This window comes from Nomascus leucogenys, chromosome 13, assembly GCF_006542625.1.
Source record: "Nomascus leucogenys isolate Asia chromosome 13, Asia_NLE_v1, whole genome shotgun sequence".
Classification (NCBI taxonomy): Eukaryota; Metazoa; Chordata; class Mammalia; order Primates; family Hylobatidae; genus Nomascus; species Nomascus leucogenys.
Genome location: NC_044393.1, coordinates 32,937,705 through 32,949,964, shown reverse-complemented (window position 1 = coordinate 32,949,964; position 12,260 = coordinate 32,937,705). Strand labels below are relative to the sequence as shown.

At 45.1% G+C, this 12,260-nt stretch overlaps 1 protein-coding gene across 5 annotated transcripts in view; it reads left to right on the top strand.

The window, feature by feature from the left end:
* C13H20orf96 (chromosome 13 C20orf96 homolog) overlaps nucleotides 1–12,260 on the top strand; it is a 46,526-nt gene that overhangs the window by 18,475 nt on the left and 15,791 nt on the right. The window contains exons 2-3 of one of the 5 annotated variants that reach the window (XM_030825982.1): nucleotides 6,958–7,006; nucleotides 7,589–7,706. In XM_030825982.1, coding sequence (XP_030681842.1) covers nucleotides 7,679–7,706 — 28 coding nt within the window. In that variant the 5' untranslated portion in view covers nucleotides 6,958–7,006; nucleotides 7,589–7,678. Of the gene's footprint in view, nucleotides 1–6,736; nucleotides 7,007–7,588; nucleotides 7,707–12,260 lie in introns of those variants that run through there. The other 4 variants (XM_030825981.1, XM_030825983.1, XM_030825985.1 and 1 more) reach the window with 4 other exon arrangements.

Sequence of the window (12,260 nt, the reverse complement as noted above, 5' to 3'; positions counted from 1 at the left end):
TAATTTTTTTATTTTTTATAGAGAAGGGGTCTCTCTATGTTGCCCAGGCTGGTCTAAAACTCCTGGCCTCAAGCAAATCCTCCTGCCTTGGCCTCCCAAAGTTCTCAGATTACAGATATGAGCCACCATAACCGGCCTAGTTAAGCTTTAAAACAAACCAGTAAAGTAAGCATTATTGTTCCTATTTTACTGATGAATAAATTGAGGTTCAGAGAGGTGGAGCAATTTAAGGGTAAGCTAGGATTAGAATCCTGACTCATGTTTGAGCCACAGTATTCTGTTCCTTTTCACTGGAATTGTCTTTTGTGAGTGTTGCCACTTCTCACTGATTTCTTTCTCACTCAATAGTATGCCATTAGCAAGGGTGTCTCCACTCCTTGGGCTGCAAATCTACCTCTGGATGCCTACTATCTGGCATTGTGATCATGTCCAGAGGGAGGAGATACTGGCCTTTCCAAGGCCAGGATGCAGTGGGGCCACATGTGTGTGTTGTTCCTTGGCTACTTGCAATAGCTGTTAGAAAGCAAGTCCACAAACTGCAATCTCCACCAAAGGGAAGTAGAGCCAGTTGACCCAGGAGAGAGAAGGAGGCTGAGGCCAAGGGAAGAAGGAGGCACTTGACTGTCAGCGTCTGGCCTGGATCAACATCATCCCAACCCACTGGGAATGAGAAGCTTGTGGAGTCCATGAAGGAGACATCATCAGAAGTCCAGTATTATATCCATGTGGATAAACTCTTTGACATTTTTTCTGAGACCCTTCTTGGCACTAGACATGGCAGGTGCATGTGCATGGGGAAGGAGCTGGAGCACAGTTGCAAGAACATCTCCTGTGATAGCAGCGGCTTCTACCTGACACTGCAGACTCTGCCAGCAAAGGAGCACCTTGTTAACTGTGGCTTGATGTCCTGTTAACTGTGGCTTGATGTCCTGTTAACTGTGGCTTGACGTCCAAGATGATTGGTTTCCAAGGTGCTCAGCAGCAGATACCAAGTCTAGTTCATCAGCATGCAAGCAAATCCTACCAGGCTATGCACATTTATTCTGGCTCTTCAGGACCACTTGACCAAGTTTGTCTTATATACTCTGACCTCTAGGTGCATCCAGGAGGACATCCTGTAGGACATCTTCACTGTTCAGGGCCCCCAGTGCCTTGCAGATACCATTGAGGGTATTTCTTCATCCAGATTGTCGGGGAGCTAACACAGCTGAAGATGGTTCATGAACAGGGTCAGAGCCCTGTGGTGGGAGTCAATGGCATCATGCAGACTCTATTAGTTTCCTAGGGCTGCTATAAGAACATACTATAAACCAGGGGTCCCCAACTCCTGGGTCTGCCCATTAGGAACCAGGCCACACAGCAGAAGTTGAGCGGCAGGCAAGTGAGCATTACCATCCGAGCTCTACCTCCTGTCAGATCAGCAGTGGCATTAAATTCTCATAGGAGTGGGAGCCCCATTGTGAACTGCACGTGTGAGGGATCTAGGTTGCATGCTCCTAATGAGATATTAATATTTGATGATCTGAGCTGGAACAGTTTCATCCCGAAACCACCACCCCCCAGCCCTGTCCATGGAAAAATTGTCTTCCATGAAACCGGTCCCTGGTGCCAAAAAGGTTGGGGACCCCTGCTATAAACTGAGTGGTTTAAAGCAACAGGAATTTTTTCTGTCACAGTTCTAGAGGCTGGAAGTCTGAAATCTAGATGTCAGCAGGGCCGTGTTCTCTCTGAAGGCTCTAGGGGAAAATCTGTTCCATGCCTTTCCCTTAGCTTCTGGTGTTGCCAGCATTCCTTGGCTTGTAGACGCATCATTCTAATCTCTGCCTGTGTCGTCACAAGGCATTCTCACTGTGTCTGCCTCTGTGTGTCTTCTCCTCTTCTCATAATGGCACCAGTCTTTTAAGGGCCCACCCTACTCTAGTACGACCTCGTCTTAACTAATTACATCTGCAACAACTCTATTTCCAAATAAGGTTCTGGGAATGGCATGTATTTTTTGGAAATACTATTCAACCCAGTACACACACTACATGCTGACTACCTGGATGCAGACCAACGACACACATCATTGGCTTCAGGGTCTGTAGTTCACTCAGATGATGAAAAACTCGACTTACCACGAGGTTATCTGCCACAGCCCCCATGAAGCCATGTTTAACAGCAAAGTCAAGGTTGGCCTGGCCATCTCCAAGTTACGGGATGAAGTTGTGCTCACAATCAGAACTGAATAGGATTGGAAGAGGGCACAAGGACAACTGAAGAGCAGCATTCATGCACAACAGGAAGACAACAGGGTGCTGGGGCCTAGCAGTGAATTCAGTGGGGGGTCTTGGGATGGAAGAGCAGGCAGCTCTGGAGTGCTGTGCAGATGATAAGAAGGAATGTCTAGGATCTTGTTATGTCAAGTATAGCAGGTGTCTCCACAAGAACCACAGCATCTTACCCAGTGACAACAGTAGAGATTGTGGGTTTAGGATGCTGTGCACATTTGCCACAAAGCCAGCACATCAGATGACATGGATGGAAGCCCGAGACTGCCTGCTCAGCCTAGTCCACCTCTCAGCAAGATGTTGATGGAATCAGAGAGCCCAGGTTGCTATTGCTGAGCCTGGAGCCAAGCAGGCTTGAGAGGCCCTCTATCACATTTATCACCTCACTTGTGCAGGAAGGAAAGGCCAGCTCATCTTGCCCACCTATCCTGGGGGGCAGGAAGTTCCATCAGGTGTTCATGAACACAGAAATTCCACCTGAACAGGTGTAAGTGCAAATGGACCCCATCTTATTCAATCCCAGTTCCAACAGCTTTGTTACAGGTGATTGTCAGTGGCCCCTCAAGTGTGTTTTGGCTTTGATTAAAATGGCAGCATTTTTGCAAATGTTTTTGTGTATTTATTTTAAAATTTGAAGTGGGGCTAGGTGCGGTGGCTCACGCCTGTAATCTCAGCACTTTGGGAGGCCGAGGCAGGTGGGTCACCTGAAGTTAGGAGTTTGAGACCAGCCTGACCAACATGGAGAAACCCCGTCTCTACTAAAAATACAAAATTAGCCGGTTATGGTGGCGCATGCCTGTAGTCCCAGCTACTCAGGAGGCTGAGGCAGGAGAATCACTTGAACCCGGGAGGCAGAGGTTGTGGTGAGCCAAGATCACGCCATTGCACTCCAGTCTGGGCAACAAGAGCAAAATTCTGTCTCAAAAAAAAAAAAAATTGAAGTGGGAGGCAGTAATATTACTGGTTAAGCACCTGAGATGTGGGGCACAGGCAGCTCTCAGTGGGTGTCCATGCTGGGTCAGCATGTCTGATGAGGAAGGCTGTGTGACAGTGGCCAAGCTCTTCTTTGTATTAATCAAAGTACAGGTTAAGCTACTGTAACAAAGGGACTCTCAAATACAGGGTCTCAGACAAGGTGGAGGTTTATTTCTCTTTGATGAAGCAGCTCGGAATTTGGCAGGCAGTAAGGACAGGTAGGTGACTCTCTCCTGCAAGGTTGTCAGGGACCCAGGTTACTTCTATCTTGTTGTTCCTCCAGATGTAGATTTCAGTAAAATGCTTTTGGTCTGCAAGTACCAGAAAACTCAACTCAAATTTGCTCACCCAGTAGTGATTTCTTATTTAATCTCAAGTAATTTCTAGATAGGTGACAGGTTAATTAAATTAATTAATTTCTTTTAGAGATAGAATCTTACTCTGTTGCCCAGACTGGCGTGCAGTGGCACGATCATAGCTCACTGCAGTCTCAAACTCACGGGCTCAAGCAATCCTCCCATCACAGCCTCCCAAGTAGCTGAGACTACAGGTGCACATCATCACATCTGGCTAATTAAAACAATTTTTTTTTTCTGAGATGTGGTCTCACTATGTTGCCCAGACTGATCTCAAATGCCTGGCCTCAAGAGATCCTCCTGCGTCAGCTTCCCAAGTAGCTGGTATTATAGGCACGTACTATTGTGCCAGGCTAGGGTTGGTTAATTTAATGGCTCAACAGTGCTATCAAGGAAGAAGGTTTTTACATTTTCCTCTCTACCATTCACAGTATATCCTCTTTGGCCAACTCCCCTCACAGTTCCACGATTCCAGGAATCCCACACAGATATGACAATGTTTACCAGCAGATGAAGGAATGTTTTTCTCCAATGCCTTTTTTTAAAAGTGTGATGAAAACCTTTCCCAAAAGCCTTTGAGTAGATTTCTCATCCTGTCTCCTTGGCCAGACTTTCATCATGTGTCTATGACTAGACCTCTAACTGGAAAGGGAAATTGGCCCACCAAGCCCAGCCTCAGACAGTCATGACTATTGGAGCTGGGACTAGGACTAGGGCTGGACCAGGGACCTGCCTCCCTTAAGGCAAGTGCATACATGGACAAGATCAGGATCCAATAGCTGCGATGACAGGGAGGAATGGCTGTTGAGTAAGTCACTACCTGGATCTGTCATGTATTCCTATCTTTTACTTTTTTTTTTTGAGATGGGGTTTCGTTATTGTTGTCCAGGTTGGAGTGCAGTGGCGTGATCTTGGCTCACTGCAACATCAGCCTCTCTGCTTCAAGTAATTCTCCTGCCTCAGCCTCCCAAGTAGCTGGGATTACAGGTGCGTGCCATCATGCCCGGCTAATCCTATTTTGTATTTTTAGTAGAGATGGGGTTTCATCATGTTGGCCAGGCTTGTCTCGAACTTCTGACCTCAGGTGATCTATCTGCCTCGGCCTCCCAAAGTGCTGAGATTAGAGGCGTGAGCCACCGTGCCGGGCCTTTATCCTTTACTTTTTAATGGTTTCCTGGTACAGAGTTTCCCAGCAAGAGTGCTGTCATATGGTGTGCTTTGCAAATGAGGGTACCCAACATAGTGATTCCCTCAGCTCTAGGGTCAGCCAGGAGGGGCCTGAATAGCCAGAGTACCTGGGCTAATTGCTTTTTATCCTAGCAGCTGCTTCTATTTACCACAGTGCATTTAAACACATTCTCCTGTGATTTTTAAGAGGCAGAAAAGGTTGGGAGCTCTGACGTGATGTTCTATAGCAATGTTCCCCTATTGAAGTTTAAGTGATTTAAAATTATTGCTCCCTCCCAATTATCTTTTAAACTGGAATTCACTTTTAAATCCATGCTCTATCTAGCAAATCTGGTGTGTAGAGAGAGAATTGGTGTAGGGCAAGGGTGGGAGCTAGTACTTTAGTTGGGGTACAAAAGGAAAGAGGGGTGCGTGTGTGTGTGTGTGTGTGTGTGTTCCTATTCCAGATATACGTTGAAGTTATTGCAACAGGATCTGCTGATGGATGTGGGATAAGAGATGAGTTAAGGATGATTCCAAGAACAGAGTTGCCCCATTTTGAGTTCGGGAAAAATGTTTCTGGAAAAATATTGCACATTAGAGTTGCTTATCAGGGGCCCAAGCAGGCAGTTGGATGTATATGGCTGGAATTCAGGGGGAGGCTGGAGACGTGAGTCTGAGAGGCATCTGAGTACAGATGGTATTCAAAACCATGAGACTGGAAGGGATGGGGCTGGGACTGAGTCCTGGGATACTACAATAATAAAGGGAGAAGAGGAGGAACCAACAAAGGAGACTGAAAAGGAGGCAGGAAGCAACTCAAGAGTGGTTTCCTGGATACTAAGTTAAGAAAGTGTTTCAGGGGAGGGAGTGATCTGTTGTGTCAAATGCTGCAGACAGGCCAAATAAGGGGAGGACCTAGAAGTGACCATGGGGTTTAGCAAAGTGGAGGTCACCAATGATGTTGACGAGGGCAGTTTCAGTGGAGAGTGAAAGCCTGATTGAGAGGAGGGGAAAAAGTGGGAAACAGAGTAGGCAAACCTCTCTAGGAGTTTTGCTTTAAAATGAAGCAGAAATGGGAGCTGGCTGGAGGGGAAGTGGTTTGTTTGTTTATTTAGAGACAGGGTCTTGCTCTGTCAACCAGGCTGGGATGCAGTGGCTGGATCATGGCTCACTGCAGCCTGGACCTTTCTAGCTCAAGCGATCTTCCCACCTCTGGCCTCCCAAAGTGCTCTCATGCTTATATGCATGAGCTACCGTGTCCAGCTGTGGTCAATATTTTTAAATAGAAGAAATTTAAAAATATGTTGGTATACTGATGATACAAAGGAGAGAGAAAAGAGGAGGAAAAAACGGGGAGAACTGCTCGGCCAATATCTTTGAGAAAACGTGAGAGGATAGGATTCGGTGCATAAATGTAGGAATTGGTATTAGTAGGCAGTTGATACGTAGTTACAGGAGGGAGGCAAGTAGGCGAGTAAATGATGCCGTGAACTTGTGGGTTTACTGATTCCCACAATTTTCTTAGTAAAATTGGAAGCAAACTCATTAGCCAAGAGTGAAGATGACGAAGGAAATGGTGGAAGTTTGATGATAATGGAGAAATATGATATAATATTTTAGGATTATGGGCAGAACAAACTGAGGGGAATTTGAAAATTGAAAAGCGGGCCGAACTAGATTTTGCCTTGAGAGGTTAGTCCCTTTAGGCGCTCGGTAGGCGGCGTCGCGTTTCCTTGGAGACCGAGACGCGGGCGAAAGCATCTGGTCTCCGGACGTTTGAGTGGCCTGGGTTACCGCGCGATCTACACTGAGACAAGGAAGTTGGAAAAGCCGAGTAGTTATTCTAGAAGACCAGGGTCTCACAGACTCGCAACCTCTCTTCCATTTTCCCCAATGGCGCATGTCTTACAAAAGTAGGTTAAAAAAAAAAAATTGGAAGAAAGGCGGAATGTGCATGCTTACTTCACACCCCGCCGCTGTCCCGCCCTCGCCTTGAGGTGGGCCCTCTGTCTTCTGACCCCGCCCTCTCCCCGCCCACATATCCTTGGCCCCGCCCCACTCCCGCGGCGCTCTGGTCCCCGGTAAACTGCAGCTTCTGGTTCGAGACTCCCATCCTGTTTCGAATTGCTGCTTGCTGCCCCTTGCTGGGGATAATGGAAGTTCTTTCCCTTCCCAACTCTTTCCAGACCCAAGCACTCTGGGACTCACTCCACGGTCCAGGAGTTCCAGGTTCCGGTGAGTCTTGGGGGACTAGGGCTGGGGTGGGAGGCTCGCTGGCGCCTGCAGTCCACCTGCCCTCCACTCTCATGGTCGTGACTGCTCCGCGGATATAGGCTGGAGATCCGAATTCCAGTCCCAGCCGGGTCACACTTTGCTGTGGGACCCAGAGCAAGCCTCAGAACCTCATTTTTCTCCTCTCACTGTCTTATCAGAATGTAAGGGTATATTATGCTGCTCTCTTATTCATCTGATTGCTACTCTGGTTTCCTGAGGGTGGATGTTTGCATCTTTTCCATGCCTTCTGTTTCTCACAGTTCTTAGCACCTCACAGCCTGGATGTGCCTAGTAAATTCTGGCTGGCTGATTAAAAAAAGTGATAGCTAACATTTATGGAGCACTTACCACATGCTTCATAAATATCTCTCAGAATTCTTGCGCCAATCCACAGAAGTAGGTTTTATTATTAGATCCACTTTACAGATGAGAAAATTGAGGCTCAGAGAGGTCAAGTCACTTGCTTCAGGTCACAGATATCTGAAAAGGGTGGAGCTGGGATATAAACTCATGGTGCTATGTGACTGATTGAATATTTTGTAGGATTATGTTCCATGGCAGCAGTCCAAGCTGGAAACCAAGCCATCTACTCTGCCTCCGGTCCAACAAACCAACAGCCTTCATACAAGCAAAATGAAGACTTTGACTAGGGTCCAATCAGGTGGGTGGAGGCACCTGGGAGCTGGTGTGGGGGTTGGAGACAGGATAGAGTGGCTGCTCTTGGCTCTTAGTGACACCACTTATATTAGGGTAGGCTAACTGATGTAATAAACAATGCCCAAATTGCAAGTATTGATATAGAAGTTTATATCTCATTTATGTCTCAGTACATTCGTGGATCTGAGGAAGGAGGGATTCTGTTCCACATGGTCATTCAGGGATCCAGGTTCCTTTGACCTTGTCGGTCTGATATTTTGTAAGGTCTTGAAGTCTTCTGCTGGATACTTTTGCATCCACCTGGCATAGAGGGAAGAGAGAGAACAAGAACACGGACAATTATGTGGGCATTTTTTTTTTTTGCGGGGGGGGGGTCCAGATTTGAAGTGACAAATGTTACTCCTACTCATGTTTCAGAGGCCATAATTTAGCCACATGGCCTCTGCTAACCACAAGGGAAGGTGGGAAATGTAGTCCATCTGTTTTTCCAGGAGGAAAAGAAAACAAGGTTTGGTGAAATCATAGAATAATCTCTGCCACATCATTATCATGCTTTACAGGGGAGTTCCGAGGCCTTAGGTCAGGCTCAGGCAGACATGGGGTCAGATTTTGGCTCTGCCATTTACTCACTTGGAAAAATCATTCATTTCTCTGAGCCTTGGTTTTCTCATTTGTGAAATGGGGACACTGATATCGCATAGGATTGTTGTGAGAATTAATAACAAATATTTTGTAATATTTCTTTGGTATCCTGAAATGAACTTCATAGACAATATAGCATACTTATGTATACACCTATGTATAAAATCACTCATACCACCTCATTGCCTCCAAGTAAGTAATGTTAGATCAGCTCCCCTGTGGGCAACACTGAAACACAGAAAGGAGATGGGAGAGTAGAATGCCAAGTTGCCCTGCATCTCACTACCTTATTTTATCTCACTGATGCTGGGTGGGGATAGAGGCTCAGGCTCCCACCAGGCTCTACTGACATACGTAGGCTGGGGGAGGGGAGTGAAGCCCAGAGGTGATGAGTCCCACCTCATGACACTTCATGAAGTCTTGTCACTGCTGGACTCTGTTGACACTACCCTAGAGAGAGAGTCAGAGCACCATCTTCTGCCAGGTGGGGGTTAGAAGATGACCTCCCCACTCATCCCTGCCAGCACTATCCCAGTTGGGGAATCAGCACCACCAAGCAGGGAATGAAGGATCAGCTCCTTGCTGGACACTGCCAACACTTCCCAGTGAGGAAAAGGGAATAAATCCATACAAATATTCCCAATGGGTTTTTCAGAAAGTGGAAAAACAATTCAGTGGAGGAAGAAAGCCTTTTCCATGGGTGGTGCTGGAGCAATTGGACATCCGTAGGCAAAAAAAAAAAAAAAAAAAAAAGAAAAAGAAAGAAACGATTTAACAATGAATATAAAAATTAGCTCCAAGATAAAATAAAATAGAAATTAAATGTAAAATGTGAAACTGAAAAACTTTTAGAAGAAAACAGGAGAGAAAAATCTTTGGGGCCTAGGGCCAAGTGAAGAGTTCTTAGGTATCACACCAAAAGCTTGACCCATAAAAGAAAAATAGATGAATTGGACTGCATCAAAATTAAAAATTTTGTTCTGTGAAAGATTTTTTTTTTTTTTTGAGAAGGAGTCTCGCTTTGTTGCCCAGGCTGGAGTGCAGTGGCACGATCTTAGCTCACTGCAAACTCTGCCTCCCGGGTTCAAGCAATTCTCCTGCCTCAGCCTCTCAAGTAGGTGGGACTGCAGGCATGCGCCACCATGCCTGGCTAATTTTTGTATTTTTAGTAGAGACAGGCTGGTCTCGAACTCGTGACCTCAAGTAATCTGCCCACCTCAGCCTCCCCAAGTGCTGGGATTATAGGTGAGAGCCACTGCACCTGGCCTTATGAAAGACCTTTTTAAGAGGATGAAAAGACAAGCTATAGACTTGGAGAAAATATTTGCAAACCATGTATCTGACAAAGGACTACTATGTAAAATATATCAGTAGCTCTAAAAACTCAACAGTGAAACAGACAATTCAGTTAGGCAATGGGAAAAAGACATGAAGAGACATTTCACCAAAGCAGATATACAGATGTCAAATAAGCACATTAAAACGATGTTCAACATCATTAGCCATTGGGGTAATGCAAATTAAGCCACAGTGAGATATCACTGCACACCTACTGAAATGGCTAAAATAAAAAAAATAGTGATAACACCAAATGCTAGCAAAGAGGAGAAAACAGATTGTGTGCAATTGCTGGTGGGAAGGTAAAATGATGCAGCCTCTCTGAAAACGAGTGTGGCAGTTTCTAACAACATGAAACATGCACTTTCTAGTAATCCGACCAGCAGTTTTACTCTGGGCATTTATTCCAGAGAAATGAAAACTTATATTCACACAAAAGCCAGTATGTGAATGTTCATAGCAGCCTCGTTCATAATACCTCAAAACTGGAAACAACCTTGAAATCCCTCAATGGGTGAATGTTTAAACAACCTATGGTGCATCCATACCATGGAAAACTATACAGCAATAAACATGAAAGAACTATTGATATATTCAACAATTTGGATGAATCTCCAGAGAATTATGCCAGGTAAAAAAAAGCCAATCCCAACAGTTGCATACTGGATGATTCCATTTATATAACCTTCTGGGAATCACAAAATTATAGAAATGGAGAACAGATTAGTGATTGCAGGGGTTAGGGACAGAGTTGTGAGGGGGGTGGTGTAAGGGGAGGGAAGTGGTTGTGATTGTAGAAGGCGACAGGCAGGATCCCTGTGGTTATGGAAAAGTTCTATATCTTGCTCATCTTAATGTCAATATCCTGGTTGTGATATTGTACTGTACTTTTGCAGGATGTTGCCATTGGGAGAAACTGGGTAAAGGGTACATAGACTCATTCTGTTTCCTTTCCTTTCCTTTCTTTTCCTTTTCCTTCTCCTTTTCCTTCCCCTCCTCTCCCCTCCCCTCCCCTCTCCTTTCCTTTCCTTTTTTTCAGACAGAGTCTCTCTTTCTTACTCAGGCTGGAGTGCAGTGGTGTGATCTCAGCTCACTGCAACCTCCAACTCCTAGGTTCAGGTGATTCCCATGCCTCAGCCTCCCAAGTAGCTGGGATTATAGGTGTGCACCACCACACCTGGCTAATTTTTGTATTTTTTTTTGTTTTTTTTTGAGACGGAGTCTCGCTCTTTCACCCAGGCTGGAGTGCAGTGGCGCGATCTTGGCTCACTGCAGGCTCCGCCCCCCGGGGTTCACGCCATTCTCCTGCCTCAGCCTCCCGCGTAGCTGGGACTACAGGCGCCTGCCACCTCGCCCGGCTAATTTTTTGTATTTTTAGTAGAGACGGGGTTTCACCATGTTGGCCAGGCTGGTCTTGAACTCCTAACCTCAGGTGATCCACCTGCCTTAGCCTCCCAAAGTGCTCGGATTACAGGCATGAGCCACCACGGCCAGCCCCTCTGTATTATTTCTTGAAACTGCTTGTGAATCTGAACTATCTTGAAATAAAAGGTTTAATTTTAAAAAAGATAAATCAGGGCTACTACCAATAATGAAAATAAATACTCATTATTAAAACTGCAAATCTTCCTTAAGCATTTAAATTCAGTTTAAGAATCTTACAATTTTTATAAACACTTGTAAGGGGGTTTTGGAACTTGGTTAATTAAATTCTCCTAAACCTTTTAAGCCACATCTTAAAATTTAACGTATTCATTTTCATTTTCAAATAGTTCACTTGTCTGATTAACAAAAACCACTGGGTATTTACATAATTCTTGTATATCTAATACTTAAACTTCTAAATATGGGTAATCTGGCCGGGTGCGGTGGCTCATACCTGTAATCCCAGCACTTTGGGAGGCTGAGGCAGGTGGATCACCTGAGGTCAGGAGTTCAAGACTAGCCTGGCCAACATGGCAAAACCCTGTCTCTACTAAAAATTAAAAAATTAGCTGGGTATGGTGGCGGGCGCCTGTTATCCCAGCTATTCGGGAGGCTGAGGCAGGAGAATTGCTTGAACCTGGGAGGCAGAAGTTGCAGTGAGCCAAGATCTCGCCATTGAACTCCAGCCTGGGCAACGGAGCCAGACTCCTTCTCAAAAAAAAAAAAAATTAATATAGGTAATCTTATGCTCTCTTACGTAATAAAAGTGATTTATACATATTTAATAAGGGTGTCTTAAACCTTTCAACTTAAATCTAAATCAAAATCCCACTTACACTTTTAAAATTAGAATCACGAGATTAACCTATTAATCATTCCATCTCTTACATAATACAACTAAAAACTGGATATATACAGGTAATTTATAAATTAAACACAAAATTAATTTACTTAATCATCTCCATAGTTAATGCCAGCATTTCTCAGGATGAAGGACATTGATCTATTAAAGAGATTAATATGTTTCCCAGATGAGCTGGGTTGTACCTGAAGCAGGGATTTTGGTGGGGACTGAGAATAGAGCTGGATCCACCTGGGTGATTTGTCTCATGTCGTTGCACGACAGGCGGAGAGGAAACAGGGATTCTAAGAA